General features: G+C 49.7%; 1 protein-coding gene across 1 annotated transcript; it reads left to right on the forward strand.

The window, feature by feature from the left end:
- The first annotated feature begins 18,052 nt into the window (after positions 1-18,052).
- LOC129214432 (opsin-5-like) lies at positions 18,053-26,979 on the forward strand. Its single transcript, XM_054846006.1, has 5 exons — positions 18,053-18,268; positions 19,920-20,082; positions 20,692-20,819; positions 22,750-23,078; positions 23,950-26,979. The coding sequence occupies exons 1-5, from the start codon at positions 18,181-18,183 to the stop codon at positions 24,502-24,504; spliced, it is 1,263 nt and encodes a 420-aa protein (XP_054701981.1). The 5' UTR covers positions 18,053-18,180; the 3' UTR covers positions 24,505-26,979.
- The last annotated feature ends 515 nt before the right edge of the window (positions 26,980-27,494 follow it).

The raw sequence follows: 27,494 nt of genomic DNA on the forward strand, positions 1-27,494 counted from the left end.
CATGGCAGTGGAGCTGGGAAATGACTTGCAAAGTATCTGCTATGTTTAGTCCCTTTGAGCTTCTCTGTAAGGGGCATAGAACAGCCACTTAAGCAGAATCCAAAGCCTTCTGTTCAGTTCCACACATTTTATTTAGTGGATCAGTTCTGTGTTTTCCATTGTATTTAAAATTAATCTACTTGTAGATCCCTGTTTTTAGCTGAAGTTATCCCCAAGTTGTCCTTCATGGGCTCTATTCCTTCACAAATGATCCTTTTTAACTCATCACTGCTTATTTTTATAGACCTTTTTATAACACTTGATAATTCTGTGAGATATTGGCCTAACAATTCCTGAAGACTATAAATTTCTTTAAAAATATTTTTGTTGATTGTCCTAAATGAATTTTGCCTGGCCGGTGCCGATATCCCTTTAGAATTTCCTGTGGCAGACCTGACTAAAATACCACTGTGCCAGTAGCTTTGGGATTTTGTATTCCTGGGCCAGTCATGGTCTGCAGGCAAGTCATCCATCCTGTTGAGTGCTTACCAGTAAATGGGTTTAATTATAGGGTTTTCACAAGGGATTAAATACCGCCTCTGTCAGTGAAAGGTTTTATCTCTAATGTAAGGAAACACGAGTGCAGATTTGCACTGACCTAACTCTTCATCTCAGTTATGGCCACCAAAGCTTCGTATCTCCCCAAGAGCCACAGAAGGTGTGTTGTCAGTGCTGCGTGATGGAGGTCACAAGACAGAGTTTGTCGCTTGTCTGAAGTTACAGAACAGTTCAGTAGCAGAGCTTGGAGCTGTTCCTGTGCACCTGTGTAGCGAGGTCTGCAGCTTGCCGTGCAATGACCAGGACAATACAAAGGCAGGAAGAAGGTGGCTGGGAGAAATGTCTTTGAGAAAATGAGTTTCCAACACAGGCTGAGGAATTCTGGAAAAAGGGTTTATCCAATAGTTCTGTGGAGGTGATAAATGTTCGCGTAAACCTGATGGAGTGCAACCAGCGTTGCGCATCATCTGATCTCTGTGGACTTCTATGCCTTGAAAAATAAACAACTTTTTACTGTCCTTTGAGACAGGATGTTTTAAGGATGCGATTTGTCTAGAGACTGGAAGAGACATCCAGGAGCAGAGACTTTCAGAGGTCTGAGCCGGCTGTCTCACAGTGGGTGGGTTGTTAGCCCATTGCCAGCCACGTTTTCTTTCTGTTTGATCAATACAGGCATTTACTTTGGTTGCACCACAGGAACAGTATGCGAGTAGGCAAATAATTGTTTAGAATGGCTTATTTAGTCTCACATGGCCTCTTTTGCACGTACATAGTGCCAACAAAGGAGCAAGTTCTCCCAAGAGTTACTGTTTCCTTCAGCTTCCACCCACCTGAAGCTTCTCCATTAGCTCAAACATGTTTGGGCTGCAGTTGTGCTGCTGGCCAGGTACAGGGAACATCAAACAAGGGCAGAAGTGAATCCCTAGCAAGGATGTCGTGCAAGATTGACCCTTTGGTTTTGATACTGAGCAGTGTTGTGCTCTATACGTGACTGGCAAAGCGGGTAAGTGTGCCCATCTGCACATCAAGGCCTTTCTACCTGACCCGTGGCTGTTTGGTCGCTGCCCCTCATGCTCAAAATAGAGCTGTCTCTTAGGGAACTCCCCTTCCTCCAGCTGCCAGCACTGGCCTGCATGGTGGAGATAGTGTTTGCATCTGGTACGGAGCCTTTTGCTGCCTGCAGATATCCTCGGTATCGGACACAGCTGTTTGGGCAGTTCTCTGAGTCATTAATCCAGGTGAGCACTGAGATAGTTTCTTCCCAATTGTCTCTGCACTCCCTTGTCCCATGAATACATCCATGGACTAATTTTTCATTTCACTGAAGGACAAGGCTCCTTTCAGCTCCCTGACAATGCAGGACGCAGCAGCATTTGGCTTGGGCAGCGCAGCTGGCTGACTCGTGTTCCTCGTGACCGCCCCGTCCCAGCAGTCAGACCCTTTCATGTGGCTGTGCTGTTTCTAGTCACTCTCAGATTTGTGACTGTGTCCCCTTTTGCACAGGAGTTTGCATTTCCATCTCTTGGCAACGTGCTGTAGTGGCCTGCCTGGGCTGCTTGCTCCTGCACGCGTTTGCCTCCTCGCACTGTCTCCCTGAGCCTCCCGCTTCACAGGTGAGCAACTGTGGGGCATAAGAGCTCTAATTCCTCCCCTCCATCCCATTACACTGCTGCTCGCCTGCTTGGGAGATGATGGAAAGGACTCATGTCTGAAACACCGTGCAGGGCAAGGCCACCCCCAGAGTCTCCATCTTCCCTGGCCCGCACGAAGTGATAATTCAAGCCTCTCTCTTGAGTGAATTGTTTTGGTATCATGTTCTTTGAGCACAAAACCCTCAGAGCTGTTTTGCCACTTGAGCCCTGGATCCCTGCTCCCTGTCACTCTATTTTTGCCTCTCCTGGCTTGATTATTGGTGAGAGCAACTTGCGGTATGTGCCGCTTTGTTTGGCAGGAACAAACTAGGTGTGCAAGAGAGAAAAGTATTCCCGTCCTCTTTATAGGAGATGGAGCAAAGTGCTTCCAAATCTCTGCAGACATGCGCTGTCATTGATTCATGTTTCTGCGGACAACTCTGTCATTTGCATACAGATGACTCTGCTCCTCCCAGGCTTAGCTCAGGCTGGAGCTGGGCTTCATGTTCATGCTGTGGACCATGTTCCCAATCTGTATCTGTCACTGCTACTTAATGAAAAAGCTAAACGTCGCTTCTCTCGCAGGCTCCTCTAATGGTTCAATTTTAATTTGTGTGTTGCTGACTGATTTTCTGTTAATTAAACATTCAGAACAGATCCCTAGCTAGTGATGTCAACACATTTTTGCAAATTTAAATTATGCCTCACAACACCCCTGCAATCTGCTTTCCCCTAGAGGGAAACTGAGGCAACCAGAGGTGACCAAGGAAACTGAGACTCCTAATGCTGTGAAGCAAATCTATTGCTCCGAGCACATGGTCCCTGCGCGTGGTCCAGTTAACATCTGTGTGCCAGCCAGGGGCTGGTCTCAGTTACCAAGAACATCAACTGAAAGCTCTGGAAAATATAGTTGCAGTGATTTAAGGCGATCTCACCCATGACTGTCTGCTCTCTTTCTCTACCAGACACGAATATCACTGCAGCAGAGACTGCAGAAAGTAACATACTCCTATATGTCAGCCCCTCCAGACCGAGCCTCATGGTTCGTTATAAACTTTTTTTTAGCTAAAACACCTGACTTTGCAAAGAAAAGGTTAAAGGGTGGTAAAATTTCTTTTCTCTTGGTTTTGTGGTGAGGGTCTTCTCATTTGAGAGGTTTCTGCAAGGCTTTATTCCTAGAAGTCATTGGAACAGAAATGAAATGTTTCAGTGGATGTTTAGATGTACCACTGCTGCCATGGTACGTGTAAGTGATGCGTACACACAGTTATCATTCCTGACATCAAGGTTTAATGTATTAAACAGATGTTGATGTTCAAACTCGAGAATTTTATGCTGAAGGGGAATGATATTGCCATGTAGTGCTCAATACCTCAGTTTCTAACATTCCTGGGTATTAGTAAGTGTTATACTTAAATAAGTGTTGTCTCTTTACAGTTTTCTAATAGAAATGTGTGTCTCTCTTTAAAACTGAAATGTGTGATTAGGAGAGTTGTATGGGTTTGAGTTCAAGGTGCAGGCTGCACCTTTCATTGCCCGTAGAGGTCACTTGTGTAAGTAGGAATTGCTATTTGTGAGCAACACTATCTGCAAACAATACAGGTTTTATAGACATTTTGCCTGAATAATTACCTGTGTTCACACTGTATTCAGTACTTCCATTGCCAGAGACCTTTAAAATGGGTATATAACCATGTCTAGTTTTGTAAAAAGGAAAAGAAACACCATGGCCTAAGAATGAGGGCACAAAATTCTGATTCAAGACTCAACTCAGGGGCAAGGAGATCATTAGGGATTAATTAATTGCCATTACTAATTGGTAACAAGCCACTTAAAAAAATCTTCTCAGACCCTGGAAGTTCATGGATTTCAGGACAGTCTCAGTCTCACGATTGACTGCAGTGATGTAGAGTCTGTCTTGCCTCTTAGTCCATCAGGGCTTTTACCAATGGTGGAAGTGCTTACAGAGGATACTGGATAACCTCATCTAATTTTAAAATAAAACGTTTTATCACCCAAGCACTGAAATCCAGTAAATTCACAAATGACCTCCCAGCTGTAGTGCTGTAAAAATCCTAAATGGAAATCTGAACTCCATCATCCCTTCACTTCTTAAAAACAGAGAAATAGATGGAAAGGACCAATAACGGTTTGGGAATGTAGGAGGACTGTGTGATAAAACTGGCACTTGCTGCCTTAGTGATGGATCAGCAACAAGGAAAAGCCTAATAGCATTTTCATATAGCTGAAGCAGCTTGTGGATGCACGTAGCACATCCACAGAGCTTTCTGTTCAAAAGGCAGAAGCCAAAATCTCAGCCTTGGTCATTAAAGCAACCGTCATGGATTGGAAGGGCTGCTTCATTCCCTCTCTGAGCAGCACGGCCCATAAAGGAGCTCACTCAGCCCTGTCACCGGTGTCAGCATGACCATTTTGCCATGGGTCGCAGGCTGGGAGAAGCAGCCTGGGCTGAACTCCAGGCTGCAGTTGGAGAATTGCTATGAGCTGCTGATGGAAAGGGGTAACGGTGAGGCCCTGGGGGCGCTGGGTGGGGATGTAACTCGGGTCTGGCTGAAGGCATCGTCCCTGCGTGACAGTGACTCCAGTTTACTTTGTGTACATGGCATTTGATGGAGGAAGGGCAAGATGTGAACGAGAGTATAAAAATACGAGTTTTAAGGGCAAGGTGCACAGTTGATGCTGTCTTCTTAGGGACCCTGGTTTAATTAGACTTGTCTGTGGTCATGGCAGGTGGTCTAGACTTTTGTGTTGTTGAGGAAATTAATGGCTAATTAAAAATTCTTTAGTTAGATTAGTACCAGATGTTTCACAAAGCACTATTATAAACATGTGTCCAACTGCCTTAGCAGAACCCAGTTTGCTAATGTAGAGTCCTACTGGTCTTTGGTTTGAGAAAATATACTTCACAAAGTTTTCATTTTTGGATCAAGTTTATGTAAATATTTAAAGATTTATCAGTCTAATAGGACTTTACAATAACTCCAGAAGTACTCTTCTACTTCACGAAATCAAGTAGTGTCTTTTTATACACAGCAGCAGCCTCTGAAGATGGATGACAGCTCTCAGTATGATTGTCAATTACGTGTTTATACTCTGTTTGACAGATATTTTTTTTCATGGTGATTTACTCTTCCTCATAATTAGATGTAGCAATTAGAATATCTTATATAGTATGCTGGGATTTTCTTCTAATGATGCTGTAGCTGCTTGGTCTCTCAGACACCTGTTCCACAGCAGACTGAGCATGGGAATTAACTCTCCACCACACCAATCTGTTTTTCTTCTTTTTTTTTCTTTCTTTCTTGCTTGCTTTCTTGCTTGCTTTTTTTTTCCTCCTTTGAATCAATTTAGTCTTCTGGTACTGGGGAACTTCCACTGTTTTCCCAGGATATTCCCTATCCCCACTTGATGTTCATTGTTTTATCTTCTAAGTTGTTCCTTACAGATCTGATCAGCTAGCTTGCTGTCTTTTGCTGGGCAGCAGCATCCTTCTTCCTTTGTCTCTGAAAACAGATGCTCTTCCATGTCCCTTTGGTAAGGAATACTTTTTCATTGTACCATCAATGCAAAAAAAATGGCCAGAGGTGGAAGAAACATACAGAGAACTTGCAACACTGGCAGCACCGCCTGCAGCCATGTATCCTCTTGTCCTTGGCCGCTTAAAAACAGCTTTCCCTGCTCGCTATCGCAAAGCACATACCGCGGTAAGGATGAGAGCTCCCAGCCAGAGATTGCCACTGGGACAAGTATTCAGCATCAGGGTTGATATGCAGAAGAGAGGCATGGCTGTGTGTCTATTTTCCATGTACAGTTATTACACAAGTAAATTGACTGTAAACATGCATCTCCATAATGAACGCTTCTGTGTCGAAATGCCCAGTTTACATGGAAAATGTTGTGGTATTTGCACATACAAATTAGGTGCACGATTATGTAGTTTAAATGACTGAACGCACTGGTATGCTTACAAATTCTTGCAGTCGGTGTCTTCCAGCACAGGGGCAGAGCCACATGGAAGGAAGTCCAAACACAGCCAGACTAGTGGTTCCCAAAGTCTCCTCTCCTTATCTCCAACGCTATCAGAGTTGTGCTGCCAGCATTTTAATGGGATGCTCCCAGGAAAGGGTCCTGTAACTGGTGGCGAGCTGGTAGTTTCTAAAAGGCAGAGGGCTACGAGTTTCAGGTTACTTCCCACCATCTGGACTTCAGAAATGCTGAGGCTGGGCAAGGACGCAGCACTGCAAAGCACCTCTGATGGGTAGCAGCTGGGCTGCACAGTTCTCTCTTCACCTGGTGAAAAAGTGATACCTGCATCCTCGTGAGGCCAGCTGGGGAGCAGGAGAGCCAGCCCCACGGGGGCAGAGCAGTGTGCTGTGGAAGCAGCAACCTGCCCCGAGAGGCTGAAAGCCTGAGCAAGCAGCAGCGAATGTAATGTTCCATTGGTGCAGCTGCAAAACAAGACAACTTTCGCAGATTTTTGTCGCTGTGTGTAGAGCTGGTTGAAAGCTTTAGGAGGTGAGCTGTGTCATTCTTTGGCTATAACATGACTTACTGGGTTCCTGTGGACAGGAAGATGTAGCATGTGCACACGCATGTGTGCATGTGCATTTTCTTCCCCTACCAGCTTCCCTTGGCTGAAGGGAGAACCCAGATACCCATTTTGAAGAGCCACAGTAATTTGATTTTATTTGTTTTAATTCTCAAGTTCTTTGTAAGAAAAAGAGCCCATAAGCTTAATTTCAAAGGTGGAATCTGGAACGCTTGCTCCTCGGTCTGGAGGCTGGCATTGTTGTTGCTGTGAATGGAGTGGTAGAGATGCACTTCGCTCGCAAGAGAGAGGCAGCAATGTATTTTGTTGATAACAAAGTGGGTTAGCAAAGTTCAATGGTAAATGTGACAGTGGCTTAAGATTTGATGGCAAGGTACACTTGATTATTTACTATATAGAAGACAGGGTCAGACAAAACTGTCAGGGAGATCCTCCCGTTGAGTCATGAGATTCAGAAAGGACCCCATTGAATTCTAAACTCCTTCTCAGAGAGGAGTCTACGTGCAACTGGATCCAGACTTAGTCCCAGACTTGGTCAACAGTTTATATCTAAAGGATTACATGTGCATAATCAATCCTTTATATCACTTAGCTGAGATTTTCAGTTTCAGCGTGCTTATTCCTGATTCACTTACCAAATATCTGACGTGATAAAGATTCTCTCAACCTTGAGGCATCCCTGCTCAAGGGGAGATCCTGGCATGCAGCCCACTGCCGTGCAGGAGAGCTCAAAGGGCTCTTGGGCTACTCACTATGGGGGTGAGATGATTGACTCATAGTCATATTTGCATACCGACCACAGATGTTAGTTCCAAACTTTGCCTGAGTTGGCCATTGACCAATGACTAAACAGGTATTTAGAGAGTTAAACCCTGGTCTTTTGGAGGCATAGATGGAACTGAGACCTTAGACCAACAGGATCTGCTGTACAAAGCCACCTCAGCTGATGCAAATGGGCTCCAATGGATTGGGAGCAAAACTAATTACAGTCTCGAGACTGAACACAGAGTAGGTCTCTTCAGGAGAGGACCAAGGAGGAATCAAAAACCTCTGGTTAGCCTTCGCCTGTGGCCTGCGGGGCAGAGAGGGAGACAGAGAAAAATGAAGCAGGATTATAGTCCCCATGCTGTGATTAATGTTGGTGTTGAAAGAGGAGCAGGGCGCTCTGAGTTGCCTGATAATCGCAGGCGGTACGTGCTTGGCAAGTCTTTTCCACTTCAGGCTCTGCTGGCTGGCAGCCAGAAATACTCGCTCTGGGACAGGTGACATGGTGTAGGTTTGACGTACCTCTTCTGCTGTCTTTGTAATGCTGCCAGCGTCCTGTGGTCATTTTCTGTTGATGGGGCTCTTTTCCTTTGAGGGACTGATAGCTCAAATATTCATTCTTTCTTTCTGGGGTTTTGGTTTTTGGTGGGGTTTTTTTTGTTTGTTTGGGGGGGAGGGGGAAGAATTAGGGAGAGAGGAGAGCTTAAAACCAAAATTAGATAGTTGAGATAACACAGGCTATAACCAAAATCTCTAGGATTCACAGCAAAGAATATGCTTCAGGTCAATTTTGATTTCTAAAAATCAACCAGCTGGTTAAATCCCAGATCAAAAGCGGTCATTTAAAGACTTGCTCTGTACCTCAACCATTGCCATAAAAAAAAAGCAATGTTGAAAGAGTGTGGTAGATCTGAGTTTAAGCACAGCTCACCATGTGGATAGGCTTTAAGAAAAAAGCTGTTTCATGAACAGCCAATCTTATGAAGTCTAGTTTCCTGCAGGTTTTCTGTCCCATCACCTCCACAACCGCCGGCTCCTCCACCTCTCTCTCAAAATCATGTCCAGACAAGAAGGAAGGAAGCAAGCAGGAGTCTGTGGGTGCTGTTCAGTCGGCTGCCTGCTGCGTGGCATCACTGCTGAGCTTTATCACCTCCTTTGGGTCCTTCCCTGTTGCACAAACCAGGAGGGAACTAAATTATCCCAAAGACTTCACATCCTCTTCCAAATCTGAGTGAGAATTGCTGATGGAATGAAATGCTACTGGGGATGAGGGGTGTTGTTGAGGAAAGACAGACTGAAATGGAGGTCTCTTTCCCAAGGAAACTATGCTAAAAATATAATGCAATTGTGCAAACCTACCCACAAAGTTTAGTAACTATTTGCAGTCCCTGTGCACAGCATGGTGTGGAGTGGAAAGTGCTGCTGCTCCTAGTTGAGCTTGTGACTCTGCCGAGGACTCTGTGTCCCTTGGCACATCACTGAACGTTGTGCCTCAAGTCCACCGCAGGTAACAGGAAGAAAATGGGACACATTCCCTGATGGATGTCGGGCTCTTTGGGTTAACTCTGGCCATGCAGATGGGACTGCACAACGGGGCCTCAAACTTGGCTGAGGCCTTTGTGTTTCTGGAACACAAACAACAACTAACTTTCGGTTTATAATAATCTCAGTATGTATCTATTTACATAGCTGTTTAGTCCATAAATGTTTCTCATGAAGGCTCTTTCCGAAGCATGTAGAGTACGTAAGGCTGTTGCTGTGCATTTCTCCAGCTTCGGCATTCCTTTCTGAAGCAAATTTAAGCAGCTGAATCCGAGTTGGGCAACAGTCCTGACGATATTTGGACCTTTAAAAATGGGCACTAAGATTTTTGATGTTGTTCCCATTTCTAACTGGCAACTAAGGGAAAGCTCTTGGTGTGGAGAGAATTAACAAAACGCGTGGTTATGTGTTGGTTGTGACTCGTGTTTTGCCAAGCAGACACAGGTCAAATGATTTGGGTGGAAAACAAAACCCAGCTCTGATTGGCAACAGGCTCAGCACAGCGATCCCCACCTCCTCGTCTCCTCTGTCAGCGCGAGCATGTCCTTGGAGCACCTCGCAGCACAGCATGCGGCCGTGCCAGGTGGCCAGCCAGGTCTTCAGGGAGAGGTGAGTGAATTACCAGCCTGCCTCCCTTGAGGGGGGACAAGAGGAGGTGGCCAAGGGGAGGGCAAAGTGAGCCCAGGGGTGCTGAGGCCACGGACTGCTGCTTTAAACTACGCTCTGTGCCTCAGTTTCTCTCGCTATGAAAATAGTGGCTCCAAGGCCAGTCACTGGGGATGTGCGGCTGGGGAGAAGGGTGCCTGGGCTGCGTGCCTGGTGGGGAGCAGAGTGCGGGGAAGGCGGGTGCCCGGGCTGAGCTGGCCGTGCCAGCCCTGCAGCACAGGAGCTGCCCCGGCTGTGGGGACGGCATCCCTCGGCCTCCCCAGCACGGCGGCCGTGCTCAGCGCCGCGGGCAGGGCCCGGGCAGGGCAGGGCAGAGCCCGGTGCGGTCCGGGCAGGGCAGAGCCCGTGCGGGGCGCGGCGGGAGCGGAGCTGTCCGCGGATGCCGGTGCTGAGCCGCGGAGGCAGCGGCCGCGCTCCCTCGGGCGCGGAACCTGCGCCCCCCCCCCCCCCCAGCGCCGAGCTGCCGCGGGAGCCCCGGCAAGTTTCTGGCGGCGGAGAGCGGAGCGGGCTGCACCGAGAGGCTCCTCCGGGAAAGGTAAGGGCGGCCCGACCGCGGGGGAGGCGCTGCCCCGGGCATCCCCGGGAGGGACGCGGTGCCCCCGAGCACCCCCGGCCCTGGGTGTGGGGAGGACACGGTCCCCGTGGTGTCCCCAGGTGCAGGAGAGCAGGGAGCCTAGCCCCACTAGCTGTGTCCCCGGGGCTGTGAGAGACACGCTCCCCCGGGGGGGTGATGGAGCACAGCACCGGGGCATTGCGTGTCCCGGGGTCGGCATGGGCGACCAGCAGTGCCAGCCCTGGGTGCGACCTCTGCTCCCTGCCTGGGCAGCCTTGGGCACTGGTGCGTGTGTGTGACGCATCTCACTGAGAGCTTTAGGGTGCACGTGTGCATGGGGTTGCACCCCCTCTCAAAGGGGCTTGCAAGAGTCTTGGGTGGCTAACAGAGGAGGCAGAAAGCAGACTTGTTTTGTTGTTAACCGATGGGGATGGGCAGCCCTGGCACAGGAAAACTGTAATCTACAAAGTGATTTTGGGTAAGGGACTGAGGGCTGCCTTTCCTTGTGCTGCAATCTGTCCTTCAGCTACTGAGCAGTCACTCAGCTATGCTCTTTTGCTCTTCTATGACTTTTTAAGGCTTGCTTTATTTGCTAGGCAGGCAGCAGTGTCTAAGTTTCCCCTGTGGTAGGAATTGCAGAAATCGATTCCTGCTATTTACTATTGAAAGAGACTGGAGGTCAGCTGAGTTTCCAGGCTCATCAGGTTTCCTCCTCCTCTCCAAGAAAGGCTCTGGATTTGTGGTACATTGGCTAAAGAAAAGCAACTGTCCAAGTCTAGAGAGGATAAAGGGCAAAACCAACAATCACACAAAATAACATGTATGGCTTCTCAGGTAGACAGAGTGTGTGTGATCAGGCCAGTCCAGCTGTGCCAGTGTCCTCCCAGCTGCCAGATACTGACACGGGATGTAGGTTTAGGTTTGATTCTTCCTGTGAACCCAAGAATAGCATCTGGGATGCAGAATGCAAGGGTTTCCTGGTAATGTACCTGTGGCAACAGCTGCTTGAAAAACTTCATCTCATTTTGAAGTCTGATTAAATTGAGGGGGAAGGAGCTTTCACAGTCTGTCTCTTTTCAGAATAGAGTCTGAACGATGGAGCTTAAATCAAATTCAACAGCAGCTTTGTATGCCCAAAGACTACGTGTCCAAGCACTTACGCTTTAAAGGGCTGCGTTGTGCTGGCTGGGTAGCCCCCGATGAGACATTCTTGTCTGAAGTCCCTCCCAAAGGGGTTGCAGATTTAGTCTTGATTGAGCATAGTCATGTTTTTTAATATGGTTTTGAGTTGGAAGAAAACCCTAGCAGCTGCTTCTGTCAGAAGTGAGTGTGAATGTGTTTAGTACCTGCACTGATGCTTCTGCAGCTTGTGACTCTCCACTAAACATCACAGCAGAGTGGAGGCTTGTGCAAGCTTCCCGCCCTGTCGTACGCTCACCTGAGGGAGTATCTCAGAGAGAGGGAGGCCTTTGGGCAGGTTTACAGCAAGCAGGCAGAACCAGAACAGGTTTGTGAATTGGCAGGGAAGCAGGTTACACACCGTCTTGTTTCAACAAGGGTGAAGACCATGTAAGCACCTCCTGGGGCCAAGTGTGAAGAGGTCCCAGCATCCCCCTCACAGACGAGCTCAAATAAGTGCACCACCTTCTAATTCATCTGGGGGGAAGGCTTTGCCAGCCCCCAGTGAAAGCAACAGGGGAACGTCTGAGGTTTTTGTACTGATTCTAGCTCTACTTGCCTGTGTGCTGCATATAGCTACTGTAAGTTTGCAGGATCTGGTTTATTATTTACTTTCAGACACAAAAATGATAGTTCTCCATATTTCTGTAAAACTGATCTATTGTCTGTGTGTCAATGACATCAGCATATCCATCAGTGCAAGAGATGCATTTTTATCATTTTCTGTATTACAGTGAGAGATGTGCGCTTTACAAATAGCTTAAGCACACCCATAAAAATAAGCCTATCCCAAGTAATATATCAGAAATAGAAGTTCCTCTCCCCTGGATTATTGTTTCTTTTTGCCAGCTTGATCTCACAGGACACTTGTAGCTCCACTGATGTATTGCAGGATGGAGGCCTGCCAGGGATCTGAAGGAAATAAAGTCCTGCAAGTTTTGCCAGTTCTCTCCTTCCTTTGCTGCGCGTGTGCATGCACACTGAGGAGCAGGAACAGTTCCTTCCAGACTGTTTATGCTGAGCCTTGCCCTGCCTTGTCACCGCTGCAGCTGTGTGACCACAGTCCCTCCTTTTTCCCAGGCTCCATGTTCTTAGTACATGTATGCTTTGCTGAAGCATCTCAGGTAGGCACTGTGCATGTGCTGTGTTCAGCAAGTCTGCTTCCAAGGGCTCTTGAGAAAGAATGAAATATGGCCTAGGGGAGAACTATGCATTATGAGAATTTCAGGAATGATTTGCTCAGCCCTAAATAAAGGTTGTTTCCAATTAGGTTAATGAAAGACATCATTCTCACGGTCAGAGTCACTCGGTCTGGTACAGGGAGGTATAAATCACCTGTCTCTGTACAGGGACACTCTTTACCCTCCAAAGAGCATGGAGGAGTAAGTGGCGTAACTCGGTGCCCCAGGCAGAGCTAGCCTGATGGTGTGTGCATAGGCTCATATCTTAGAGCATGCATCCAAAATGTGCCTCTGGGAGCTCTGTCCATTTTATATCCATTTGTGGTTGAGGGGAAAGAAAGAGTCACTTTCTCAGGAAGTTCTGAAGAGAAACTTAGAAGCTGATGAATATGTAGCAAAACCTCCTTCCTCCTTCCGTTTCCACATCCACAGTGTCATACTGTGGGTCTAATAACTCGGTGATTTTCTAATAAATTTAACTTTAGCACCAATTAAAATGCTTTGGCACACAAGGAAGGGAGAGGTGGGCTCCTAAGGACATTCATCATAGAAAGCAGATTGAGACTGGATTTTTGTTAGCTGTGAAGTTAAATATTCTGAAGCAGCTTTTTCACCCTGACAATTATGAATATGCATCAGAGTGATGTTCTCACCCTGCCCTGTCTGCTTCTGCATGTGCTGGTGGGCAGGAAGGCCCATTTCCTCACGTAACTTTTAGAGGGTGGCCTAAAAAAGGGAGAAGTTGGGCTCCAACCTTTTCTGCTTCCTTGTGATGGAGAAATCTCATCTGATATTTATAACTTTTCTGCAGCATCACTGCCTGCTCCCTTCAGTTAAAGCCTTAGATCCCCTAGTTGTCTGTCTTGCAGCTGGTAAACTTTAGTCTTCCACTAAAGCCCAGATTTGCCATTGCTGCTTTTTCTTAAGATAAAATGACTCACAAGGTTTTAAACAAAACCTGAACAGAAGCCCCATTTATTTTGCTATTCTTTACGAGTCACTGCATAGTATGGTGAAGATTTGGGGCTAGGGACCAGATTTGTGCACAGCAGTTGAAGAAAGGTTGGGAAATGTTTCCCTTTTTCCTTCTAGGGATTTCCAGCACTTGTGTCCAACAAGGCAGGATTGTCAGTGAAAATCTCAAGGGAGAACCTACGTCTCCACTGGACAGTCAATAAAGGGAGAGATTCAGCTTGAATTCTGGATGCAAAAGCACTTGGAGTGCTTGCAAGGGGCTCACATCGCAGGGTCAGGACGAGGTATCCAGGAACATCCTTTTACTGAAATGATTGATCTTGTAAAGGGAGAAAACAATTATCCCAGAGCCACTGCACTCACCTCCTAAATGATTTCGTGTCTCTCTGCCATCAAGCAGTGTGTACGTGATGCCCAGAGCCTGTCTTGCACTGAGGTGCAACCTCGCAGGAGAGCAGCAGTTGGGCTGGTTTCTGCAGGCTGCCTCTGCAGAGGGAGCACGCCGAAGTCACAGGGCCTGGGGCTACCCAGCTCCCAGAACAGGTCACAACAGTTCTGCCATTGCTTCAACGTCTGCTGAAAGATGGGCCCCGCACAGTCCGGGGCAAGGAGAGACAGCTTAAAGCCTGGCATCACCTCTATGCTGGTGCCTCTGGGCTTCGTGGGCTACGCTCAAGGATTCCTGTCGATTTGATTCTCCACCCTCCCAGGGAGCAAATGGGAAAGGCAACCCCAGGTGACACCAGCACGTCCCAGTGCCTCGGCCAGCCAGGCAGGGAGGAGCTTCCCAGAGCTGCGGGTGCCGTCAGTCATGCTGAGGACACAGAGAGGGGACAGTCACCTTCAACATAAACCTGTAAGCGGAAGCCTGCGAGCAGGTGGTGAGCTGAGCAAACCGAGTTACTCTGAGATGCTTTTAGTGTGGTGCAAGTGCAAAAAGATCAGGCAGTGAATTGCTTGCCTGGGTATCCAGTGCAGGCTGAGGAATGGCGTGCAGCTTCCCAAGTTAATATTAGCTAGGATAATTTCCTGCCTAAACCCTTTCCCTCTAAGCAAAACTCAGGGTTGATCTTGGTCCATTGCTGCTCAGACTCCAGCCTTGCGTGCCCTGGTAATTATGTTGTGTAGACATCTATGGGGACGGCCAGGGCGTTTGCACTCTGCCCAGAGCAGCTAGAAAACCCAAGCAGGCAGATGGAGGTTTCAGTGACTTCTCATAACTTTCTCATGAGCAGCATCTGCTGCTCTGGAGCCACACTGACAGGGCTTGGTTCTCTGCACTGTCACCAGGCAAGAGGAATAGGGAGAGAGTAGGAGGGGTGTAAAGCAAACACCTTGTGAATTATGTTTGCGAAGAAAAGCAAATAGATGCAGCTGAACTATGTTGTGCAGGTGAGGACATTCAAATGTGTTAGAGTGGTTGAAGGCTACCCCAGTGCCAAAGCAGAACTGAGAGCAATGCCCACCAGCCAGGAAAGCATAAGGAAAAACAGATCAGGGGAGTATGCACCTGCAAAGGGTGTGCTGGGCTGGCAAGGAGAAGTCCTCTAAGTCAAGATGCTGATCTGACACCGACATGATATTAGTTAAAGTAGGAAGCCTCTAAGATACAAATACTAATATTTTCCTTACATATTTTAGCAGGCAAATATTAAAAGGTACTGAATTTTTAAGGCTGAACATGAGAACTGCCTGTACATAAATACAAGTGATGATGTATGAGAAGTTACTGTAATGTATTTGTACGTACTGGTAACAAGGCAGGGGACATTTGGTATGTTCAAGTAGCAAACTAGCTGTATGGCTGTCAGCCTGCCTGGGCCGTCACACTGCTTGGTGCTTTCTCCCATAGGTGCTTGCATATCAAACCCCAAGGGCTAACAGCCTCTTCCAAGCCTGCAGATAGTAGCTGGAGTTTAGCTTCTTGGTAAAGCACATGCTGTTGTTAAATGAATGCGTTGTTTTGCACAACAAAAGACTGGAAAAATCCCAGGTGTGGTGGTCATTTCTCCAAAGTAAAAGATTGTGGCAGGAAGCTCTTTTGTACTACAAAACCCAAACAGAAGCAGTTAGACCTCCTGGCTGTGTGTGTTTGCCTTCGTGATGTCCATACAGTGCCACAGATCAGACTTTCTGGACCCAGGCAGGAGGATGGGGCATTTCAAACCAGTACAGTATCTCCTTCTCGTCACCAAAAGCCAATAAATGAGTTGGGGAAGGAGGAAAGTGTGCTGCACAGCTTCCTGAGAGCCTCTTTCTGTTTAGCAGGATGATGTAAATGGAACTTAATTTAAAATCACATTTGCATCAAGCTGTCAAACCAGTAACCTGGGCAAAACATGTCTCAAGGATGCGGGAGTCTGCCAGCAGCACAAGGGCTTTGGCCATGTCTACTAGAGTGAGCGAGCCAAAACCTGGCTTGCTGTTGCTCCTTCTGCCTTCAGTGGATGACACCTCATTCTGTGTAGCACACACTTGCCGCAACTGTTTTGCACAGACCAGTTCTCTTGCTTTCCACTGTCGCTGTTCATAAGGGGAGCAGGAACCATCCAGAGAGGCCAGAAGTTCAAAAAACTGAATTGAGAACCATTCAGCTCCCATGACCATTGCAGCTCCCATTAACTAAATTAACCAGCATCCTGCCTGGCCTGCAGAGGCAACTCCATCATACTCGTGGTGTGTAGGCACCAGTCCAATGGGAATAATTCAACAGTAAAAATATTTGATTGCTTAACATCAGATGCTGGAGATAGGCTCACTGAGAAGGAGCAAGTGGGAATGTGTGAGCTGTAAACATCCCATAGGTTGTGTGCCCACCTAACCCAAACAAGCCATGAAGTAATGCCAGAGGAACCATGGTCCGTCAGTATTTGGCTGTATGGGCCAGTAACACAGAGAATGAAGAACTATTGGCAGGATCTCTCGGCACTTTAACACCAATTAGTGTCTTAAAATACATTTACACTCCAAGCTAATTTACTCATAACTTCATGTAATTAGCTCCATCTGTCTGAATGCAGCCTTGGATATGAGGTGGGCATTTTCATCTGGGTACAGATAACAAGGGTAGTTGCTCTGTTTGTGAAGCCCACGTCAGCAGTACTCGTGGAAAGAAAGGCTCCATCTCCTGGGGCTCTTGGCCCATTCATTCCATAGCTCCCCAGCCATGCCACGGCTGGATGGAAACGTGGCAGTTAGCGGTCGGGGATCGGTGCTGTGGATATGATCTTTATTCACCTCTTCCCCTGAGGCCAAATCTGTTCCCTGATCCAGCTCGCAGCGTGGCTCTATGAAGACTGAGCTATGGGGCAGGAACGAGCAGCCCGTTGCCACTTGTGGGGGTTAAGCTGTGCGGCTTTCCCGGCCCCTGCGCCCTGGCAGGGCACTGTGGTCGGTTCTCCCGCAGCTTGCAGGCAGGGGCTTTGGGGAAGGAGGCAGGGATACCGCATGCATTAAACATCCCAGCAAGCAAGCTAACAGCTATCAAAACATATAATTAAACCATTATTTTCTCTTGCCCTGTCTTTTTTTTTTTTTGCCTTCACCTGAATGAAATATTTTTCCATTTATTTGTTATCAGTGAAGGGAGGGAATATACTGAAATGTGTCTGCTGTTCTGCTCTACTACCTCCTATTAACTTCCTAAGCACTTGGGAACCTTTGGCTCAGCTGCATGAAATAACAGGGAAACTAATTAGGCTGATAAAACTCGATGATTGAGTCAGGCACCCCAAGAAAGGGAATGACTTTTTACTGCCCTTTTTTGTTGTTGTTTTGGTTTTGGTTTTTTTTTTTGTTTTGTTACTACATGTGTTCACCCTCAAGTTCTTCTCCACCTGCACTGCTGGCAGCACGGATCAAACTCAGTTACAGTTGGAGAAGGAAGATCCCAGCCAGGAGCAGTGATGATCGGGGTGACAATTCCTTTCTGTCCCCAGCCATGGGGTCTCCTGGGCTGGGGTTTGATAACAGCTTGTTGCAAGTCCCCTTGTCCGCATGGGCCCTTCTCAGCACACACAGCGCACGTCTCTCAGTAGAGGCAATTGCTGTTTCACCAGGATGGCACATGAGCAGGTCTTGGCTGCATCACAAGGGCCCTTTGGGCCAAGCCTCCTGCTGATGTGGACACAGGGACAGGCGGAGGCACGTGAAGGATGGGGCAAGCCTGGAGGGGGGGGATCTTTGCAGAACACGAAGCCTCCAGCTCTGAGCAGCCAGTCCCCGTGTCCAAACCCACGATGCCTGCTGCAGTCAGCACATGACCGAGATTGCAAAGAAAATTTAGATCCAAAGACTAAAGCTAATCAGTAAAATCTGTAATTGAAGAAATGGTAATCAAGTGAGATTACCAGCCTGATCCTCTTATTGGCCCCTGCCCAGCCGGTTAGGTCAGTGCTGCACACAGCGGTAATGAAGCCACCTCCTGCAGTGGTGGGCCTGGGGGGTGGCATGCTGCTGGCTTGGTTGTAGCACCGTGCCAGGAGTGTGTTGCAGAGCTATCCTCCCTGGGAACCGAGGAAGCTGAGCACTCCTTCATTAGCCAAAATTCACACTCACTTGTATTTGTATCTTGCTTTGCAGATGGGAAATGCATCCAACGCCTCTGTGTTCATCTCCACCTTATCGGAGAGAGAAGACTTGATTTTTGGCACACTCTATTTAGTCTTTGGTAAGGAAAGACAGCCTGTCATACCTGTGTCTCTGCTTGTGGGCAGCCCAGGTGCCTGCCAGAGATGTTGAGGACTTTTGCAGTCACTGATGCTTCCAGAAATGTTCAGTCATTAGCAGAATAATCAAACTGGCCCTTCCCACATTAGCCCTCCCCATGTTACTCAAAAGGACGATCTGGCCAAAGCTTGGTGACTGCATTCCCCTCTCAGGGGAACTGCAAGTACCAGTTATATCTTTAAATATTTGGAAAGTTGAAGCACAACCTTGGAGGAATGTGTGGTAACTCCTACTGCAGCCACCTGATGTGAGGCAGGTAGGTAGTCTGTTAGCTTTGCCAGCTCCATGACTATTGAAGGTGATTTGGACCTCCAGCTGGCCCTTATTTCAGCAGAAGATGCTGATCAATGTCATGTGATTTGGAGTTAGTGGCACCAGAAAGCTGGCAGGCAAAACTGAGGGGCTGGGACGTGCTCTGAGGTGGCCTAGCCCTGGTTGGTGTGGGCCAGAAATGAATGATTGGCAGAGAAAAACCTTCCGGTTTTCTGAGCCCTGAGCAAGTTGTCTCCCAAATGCTGGAAGAGTTTTTCATGTCTGTGAGCATGGGGAACCCAAGAGATGCTCATGCCACTGGGACTGCCAGCAGTCCTGTAGGCACCTGCAGCTCCTAGGAGTTAGTAAAGCTAATCAAATGTACTTAGTACAGATGTGGGACTAGCTCTGTGGAAAAAATGCCTTGTGAGGCTGGGAACAAGGATGAACATCTCGCTACTTTACCTTCCAGCAACTCCAAAGCCTCCAAAGCCCTGGATTTGGCAAGGTCTTGTGTGCAAATCCTGTTCCTGAGAGGAACTTTAGTGTAGGCCAGTCAGTGGCTTTAGAAGCCGGTTCTTACCACGATATTTAATTTACAGGCTAATCCATTAGGGAGAAACTCTCATCCTACCCAGCCTGCCCCAAGAGCAGCAAAAATTCCCCTTCTGAGGATGCTGAAATGTCTTTTCAATGATAGCACAATTACATAATTAAAAAAAAAAAAGAGAGAAAGCCATTGTTATAAAATTTTAATCACCACTGTTGTTTTAAATACACTAATAGCAAACAAAGAGCCTTTTATTTAGTCTGGATTTCCCTTGATCTTCGTAATGCCTTTCTTCTTGTTTATTTTGTTACCATGATATTGGACAACACAGACTCACAGGAGTGACGTTGCCAGGAAGAAATTAAAAAGGCGAAGGGGCCCAGCTCCTTGGCCTCACATCAGAAGAGCAATTGCACAAAGCTCCCGTTATTTATCTAGCTGGAAGGAAGTGCTCCCCTTGCTCCTTCCAGCTGGAAGAAGGGAGTGTGGCCAGATCCTGCTCCTGGAGCCCATTGCAGTCTCATCCCATCACTGTCCTCCTACCAAATGCCTCTGTAGGATCTCAGGAAGGGGAAGGGATCAAATTCAATGTGAAGCAGCTCCAGATGTGGTCACAGAGCTCTGCAGGTCCCACGGGGTCCCCTGCTCAGCCTGCTCCAGAGGGGGAAGCCTGGAGCCCTTTCCACTGTCTGTAGACATCTCCAGTGTTTGCTTCCAAACATCTCGAGATGATTCTGGCTCCTTTCCCAGCTCTGTTACAGACAGCACTGTTCCTCTCCCTTCTCCGCAGGCATTGCGTCCCTCTCTGGGAACTCGCTGCTCCTGCTGGTGGCCTATCAGAAGAGGTCCATGCTGAAGCCTGCCGAGTTCTTCATTGTCAACCTGGCCATCAGTGATCTGAGCATGACGGTGACGCTCTTCCCCTTGGCCACCTCCTCCTTCTTTGCACACAGGTACTTTGTGGAAGCGATTCTGTGCTGGCCAATGGCCCTGGGTGCAGTTTGCAAACTTTGCCTTGAAATGGGGAGATTCCTGACAGGCGGTGTGGAGGGACCCAAGGGGTCAGTCTGGTGGCACTGGGGCACTGTGTAACCTCACAGACATCCATCCCACAGTGGGGTGCTTTCTGTTCCCCATCCCTCCAGTTTATCACACAGACCTGCTGTAAAAGGGGTTTCTGAGCTGGCACCCACATGGCACAGGCACTGTGGTGGTGTGTGCTGACATGGATCAGGGCAGCGCCCACGCTCGGGGATCCATCTGTGCTTTTCACTGGGATGCTCAGGGAACAAATTAGGGGCAAGATCATGCCCATGTTTTCTTGGGCAATCAGTTGCTGGTATCCGTACAGCCCATTGCAGCCACCCCACACATGGACAGCTTTGCTTATGGTGTGGGACTGGCAGCTGGGGCCCCACTGCCAGGAGAGCGTCTGGGAAATACCCAGCCTTCCTGAGAGCAGGCACCACGGCGGAAATTCCTGTCCAGCCGAGTGGCAGGGGCTGTCAGCCAGCCACCCCAGGCAGAGGGGAAGGGATTTACCCGCAGGCTTTCCCTTGCAGGTGGTTGTTCAACCAGGCGGTGTGCACCCTCTACGCCTTCTGCGGGGTCTTGTTCGGGCTGTGCAGCCTCACCAGCCTGACGGTGCTCAGCACGGTTTGCTGCCTGAAGGTCTGTTACCCAGCATATGGTAGGTGCTGGGATGCCTTATCTGATCTGTACTTACACCCCTCTCTGTTAACACAACTCTTTTTTTTTTTTTTTTTAATGGGCCAGATCCACCTCTTCTGGGAAAGCTTTGCCCCACGGCAACCTATTCCCAGTCAATACACTGGGTGCGGCAGACTCTGAAGGCTTTTATCACTCATGAATTCGGCCCCCTCCACCTGCACGAGGCTACGGAGCCCCAGCACCTTGTGCCCCTGTCCCCATGCCCTGTGTGTGCATCTCAGCCGTCCCCTGCTTCACTCTAGGACTCAGGAGTAACATCCAGAAAAGTGTCAAGGGGGTTGTCCTCCCTCTGTAGAAAAGTCCCTGGCTGCTGTATCAAAACAGGTTGTAGGGTTTTGAATGCCCATACACAGACTTGAGCTTAGACTAGAGCAGACTCTGTATCTAGGAAGCCACAAGCTCTGGCAGTGCAAGGAAGAGCTACTTTCCCTTGTCCCTGGTGGGAGAGCCACAGGCCAAATGTATTTAATTCACTGAAATAATTAATACAGGAGGACCGGGGTTGCAGTGTTACAGCTCACTTCTGTAGCCCTATTTTCACCTGGGCTTCCTCCGCAGAGCTAATGTGAATGTTTGCAGCTCTAGGCTTGGGCACCAGCTCTTTGTAGAGGGCATGCAGTGCAGAGCAGCTGAGGAAGCGAGGGGACCCAGGGATGTCCCCTACGCATTTACAGCTTTTCCTTTTTGGAGTTGCTTCTTAATTTCCTCAGTTCAGCTGCTAATCCTCCATATAGGATGTATCTCCAGAATAGACTTTGGATCAAAGACCAAAAATAGAAATAAAATGGGAAATCAAAGATACTAGTTTGATTTGCAGATCAGCACCCCAGGGTGCATCCTCAGTCCCTCTCCCGTGGCTCGCTGTCTGCCTCGAGCCTGTGGCTGTTGCCAACCACGAACATGCTTTGTCCCCAGCAGCTAACAGTGCCTCAAGGACGATGCTGGAGCGGAGTCACCTTGGTTAAGTGCCAGCACAACACCTGAGGAGATCACTAAAAAGGTGGAAGGAAAGATAAAGATAAATGTTGGCTATTAAAAGGCAGCCCAGGTACTGGTGGCTTTTCCCTGCACAGGTTCTGCTCTCCAGATTAGCCAGCGCTTGGCAGCCTGGCATGTCGAGCTTATCTCCCCATGACAACCCAACCCATTGTCCGCGAGGAAATATACTTTTAATTGCTTAGTTTCAAAGAAAAATGTTACTCCTGTGTATGGCTGAGGATTTAGCACTTTATACTGAAGTCTTAGAAGATCAGGGAGTTTTAGATTTGGTGGGGAATGGGACAAAAAGGGAAAAAACCCACCTGCCCCAATGCTTCAGTCTGCCAGAGAGGAAAAGGTCCTTCAAACAACAGTATTTGGGATGGCTTTGAGCAGTCCCAGAGCCAGCTCTCCCTGCCCCACGCTCAGGCTGCTGCAGCCAGGCAGCCTCCCTCCCTCCTGGCTGCCCGTGGGGCCGTGGCCGCAGCCGTATTCCTATGGGGCTGTGGGTGCAGCGTGTCCCCCCCATGCCACCAGCAGCTACACGACCTCCCAGCAATTCCTCCCGCGGCTGAGAGGCTGCACTGCTGATCCTGCCACTTGCTGCCCAGACTGGGGCAAACCTTTACGTTTCTCTTGGCTCCTTGCTCTGTCCCAAGGGGACAGGAGGATGCCCATGTGTCCCGGGGCCCGGGGGTGAGTGCTGGCGTGGCTCTGCCTGCTCTGTAGCTGCAGTGCTGCCATGCTGTGCGCAGCAGCTCCTGCCCGAGCTGGGCAGCCCTAGCCGTGTCCCGGGGTGTCTAGCCTCATCCCCAGTGCTGGAGGTGTGGGCATCTCGGGGTCACAGCCCCTCTCTTCACTCACCCTTCCCATGGGAAGCCATCCTCCTCACCCCAATCCCTCTGCCACAGGCAACAAGTTCTCCCCCTGCCACGCCGGAGTGCTGCTGCTGTGCGTCTGGGCATACGCTCTGATGTTTGCCACGGCCCCCCTGGCCAAGTGGGGCAGCTACGGCCCTGAGCCCTATGGGACAGCCTGCTGCATCATGTGGAAAGCCTCAAGCAGGGAGGCCACGATCTACATCCTCACCCTCTTCGTCTTCTGCTACCTTCTCCCCTGCCTCCTCATCCTCGTCTCCTACTCGCTGATCCTCTGGACGGTGCGGGTGTCCCGGAGAGCCATCAGACAGCACACGTCCCCCCAGCGCAGAGCCCACAGCGTGCACAGCCTGGTCATGAAGGTAGGGGAGGGCTTGGGGCAGTGCAGGCTCTCAGGGTGTCCCCTGCCCCAGCCGACCACCCCGTGGGCAGGTGAATGCAGCAGGACCCCTTCTGCCAGCCAGCGGTGTCTGCCACTCCTGATGAATTCTCCAGGTGTTTGTGTTAGTTTGGGTAATAACACATTCCTCCTCATTTAAAGCCAGCAGGTAGAGGAATTTTCATTTTAAATTACATTGGAAAAGATCATAAAAGGAGCTTGCATGAGTCATTGTTCCCCAGACTACAAGCTAATACTGTAATTTACCAAGGATATGTCCACAAAAAAAAAAAAAAAAGGTGGATACCCTTTAAAAAAACCCCAAGCATGGAAGAAAACAGCTTTCAAGCCTGGCCTTGAAGGAAACATTCATGTCTGCTTAGAGGACAGGGTTCTGAGCATGGCCTGTTTCCAGAACCTCTTAGTTGGTCTGTACTCCAGCACACAGATTGCCGGAGGGATCTGAGCGCTGCCAAAAGGCTGTTGGAGTCTGATGCTGGCCTGGGCCCAGCCGGTCGCTGGGTGCTCCGTACCTGTCTGCTCTGGCGGGCTGAGGCAATTCCCAAATTTCCCAAGTGGAATGAGTAGGAGTCACCTGAAGTGAGTGCAGGTTTATGCACCCACGCTGGGACGTACTGAGTTGCTGCCCTGATGTCTGACACCCCGATGCTTTAGTGTGACGGGTCTAGAAGGCGGAGCACCTTTCCCTGGGGATGTGACCAACTGTTCGGGGTCCCGTTGCACGTTGGTGGTTGTCAGCCTCAGGCTGGGTTTTGGGGGGGGGGGGTGTCCAGCATCCCACGTGTGCTGCAGGAGGCTCGTGGCACCACTGTCTCCATCTCCTTCTCTTCCAGCTGAGCGTTGCTGTGTGCCTGGGGTTCCTGGCTGCCTGGACCCCTTATGCCATCATCGCCCTGTGGGCAGTACTCGGCGATGCCAGCCAGGTGCCAGCGCTGGCCTTCGTGCTGTCAGCCGTTTTTGCCAAGTCCTCGACACTCTACAACCCTCTGGTGTACCTGCTTTTCAAGCCCAACTTCCATAAGTTCCTCTCCAAAGACATGGTGCTCCTCCAGGCCATCCGCACCCTCTTCTGCTGTGGCTGCCCAAGTGCCACCCTCCAGCCCTTCCCATCCCCGGGCTTCAGTGACCACCCTGGGGCTTGCAGAAACTGCAATGACACTTTTGAGTGTTTCAGTAACTACCCCAAGTGCTACAAACCCCCCCAGGCACCTGGCAGCTCACCCCGGAACGCTCCCCTGGCTATCCTGGCCGATGGAGCTGCTTGCCGGCCGGGGCTGAAGAGGACGGTGCAGGTGATGGTGCTTGTCACACGGAAGAGGTCAGGCCCGAGCGCTGCGAATGTGGTGGGGGAAGCCCTGCCGTCGAATATCATGAAAGACCTTCTCTGAGCCCAGCCGGGCTTGGCTGAGTCCTATCAGCACACTGGAAGACAAAACCAACCACAACTTTTCTCTCATCTATGTATCTGATGGGTTGCCAGCATGTTCTGCAGATGAAGTGACACAAAAATTTAAGACCAACCTTGCCCCCCCCTCTGGTTTGGCTCTTGCAACTCTGAGCCTAGTCTTTGCACTTGCAAAAAAAAAAAAAAACAAACCACCAAACCAAAAAAAGACTCCAGTGCCTGTAATCTGCCCAGGGTGCAAGTCCAGGGTGCAATTCCTCCTGCAGCTTGCTCTCTGGGCCCTTGGCCTTTGCTTTTTCATCCTGGTGCTCTGATGACCAAGTAGGAACATGGTTGTCTTAAGAAACTGCCTGGCAGGGAGGGCTGGGGGCAAGGAGGCCCTGAGAGGCATCCTACCTGCAGTGCCAGCTCCTATAGCCCCTGCTGACCACGTCCTTTCCCGTTGGGGAGCAGGACCACGCTGCTCGGCTACCTCACTTGGTATTATGAAGCATCTTTACGCATCTCTCAAGAGACTACTCTCCGTGCAGGCTGAGTTACCCCACTCCCTTGATTTGAATGCAAACCCAGCACCATCCTATAGATAGAAATGGGAGCTTGTCTTTAGAGTAAGGATTTGGGGTTAAAATAATCCCGGTGCGAGTAATAGCAGTCCCAGGTCATGCTCTCCAGGCAGAGAATGGCAAATCTGTGGGCCAAGCACCATCCTGGAGACAGGGCCTTGGATGTAGGGTAGCTGGGGCGACGGGGCAGCTCATGCCATCTGCACTGCCTGGGCAACAGCATCCTGTGGGCTTGTAGTCGGCATTTAGCGTTTAGTGTGGTCAGTTTACCCATGTGAACAGTCTGGGATGAAAAAGACCAAGAAGCTGTGAAAGGGCCCAATGCAAAGCCATCAACAGAAAAATCCCCGCGTTACCCGCTGTGGCAGGTGCAGGGCGCGCTCGCAGACGCCCCTCTCCAGTAGCACGCTGGCAGCCCTGCGGTGAAGCTCGCCTGGGGCTGAGCTTGGAGGGCTTCCCGTCCCACGCCCCCCCCCCCCCCAGCACCGAGCCGCTTGTGTGCCCAGCCTTGGGCACAGCAGGAGCTGGTTTTGCTTTGCAGGGGGTGAACAACACAGCCAGAGTGCTGAGAGGTTGGTTATGTCCCCAAAAATTAAAAGATGCATTCAAGGTGATGAGAAGAGTCAGTAGCAGAGATGGGAAATGTGCTGCCCTCTGGCAACCAGCTGGCCATTTACTCGTGGGAGTGCTTTACGTTGTCACTGGATAACAAACAAAACCACACCGCAACTCATCGCTAGAGCTGCAGCATTAAATTACGGACATGCTAATTGGGAATAGTGAACCATTTTCTGCACCGAATGCTGGGAAACAGCCACTTCCCCTGATGCTGTCACTGGCTGAGCTCTGCCCGCCAGCCGACCTGCCTGTAAGCGGACCCTGAGCTCTCCAGATACAGGTATTGCTGGTTTTAGCAGTTGCTCCCAGACCCGGGATGTATCACTGCCTTTTCGTAGCACCAATACAGCAGCCTCCTCTCTTCCAAGGACACAGAGCACTTGACAAAAGACCCGCTGGCTGCAGGGCATGCACAAATGGGGGGGGGGGGGCAGGTGTGGTCCCCGGGGGAGCAGACAGCAGATGCCCACCACCGGTCATTTAAGCTACAAACTTGGTCCCGGTGAACCCAGGCATTAAAAATATTGAGTTGGTTTTTTTTTTTACCTCAGTGTTATGGCCCAATTCCAGTGTAGGTGGCAACTGGGCCGGTGTGAGCTCTGCGGTGGGGAAAGCTGTTGCTGCATGCAGAGGGACCCAGTGAAGCAGTGACGGCTGCTGGGGCACCGGTGGTCCTGCCCTTGCTTTCCTTGTGTGTGCCATCATTACTGGCTGCTCCTGCTGCACACCTCTAATTAGCGTACGACAGCATGGCAGTTGTGGCACTTGCTTTTGTCCCTTGGCCATTTCCCCATAGCCACTTTAACTAGCAGTCTCCCCGTGACAGGAGAGGGCCTGTGACAAGAGAGGGTCATTGATACCTCTAGGGTGCACTTGTATCTTCCCGGGATGGTTTTGCCCATGTGTGAGACCTGCAGGTGCAGATGGTTGGGGCAGGGTTTATGCACAAGAGCCAAGTAATAACTGAAAGTCTATGCGAAGAGCAACATTCCTGCCTTTGTTGCTATGCAAAAACCCCCCACTCAACCCAAAGATGTGCAATATTTGCAAAATGCTGCAAACAAACAAAGAAAAATCAGGGCAGCCAGTGAAGAGACAGGACAAAGTTTCCAATGTGGGTACGCATTTCTAGGAGCGTCAGTCACCACCTGGCCCAGGGCATGGCTGCTCAGCTCCTTCCCACACTGCAGCTCGGGGCTCTGCTCCCTGTGCCCTGTCCCAGGCACTCTAGCACACGAGGGAATCACAAACACTCAGCGTCTCTGCTGACTAGTCATCATATTCTAGAAACTGTACATTTTTAAAATAAATTCACTCATGCAAAACTGGCATTTGACTTGCTTCAATTACATGTTACTGGCCACGCTCTGGGATAAATGGAAATGTTGCTGGTGTGCAGCTGCTGCGCGTGGGCAGGCTTGGTGCTGTGCGTGAGCGACTGCAGAGACGGCACAGCTCATCGGCCAGGGCACGGGGATTTGGGGCAAGCAAACCTCTCCTTCCCCAGCAGCAGAGCCTTCCTCCTGCCGGGGTGAAGCAGTGATGATGCTGGGGCACCCTGGCCCGCAGGCTGGGCTGCACCCTCGAGCTGCCACCTCGGCCAAGCCCCATCTGTACCTGCTGCCCATCACTGCCCTGGGAGGAGAGGAGCCTCCAGAAAGGTGGCCAAGGGCTGATTTCCCACTGGAGGACATGAACACGAAGGGCTGCTGCCATCTCCTGGGGTGTCTCAGGGCATGGCCACCCTGGGACAGGCCGGGGGTGGAGGACGTGACCCTGGCTGGCCTGGTGC

Source organism: Grus americana, chromosome 17, assembly GCF_028858705.1.
Source record: "Grus americana isolate bGruAme1 chromosome 17, bGruAme1.mat, whole genome shotgun sequence".
Classification (NCBI taxonomy): domain Eukaryota; kingdom Metazoa; phylum Chordata; class Aves; order Gruiformes; family Gruidae; genus Grus; species Grus americana.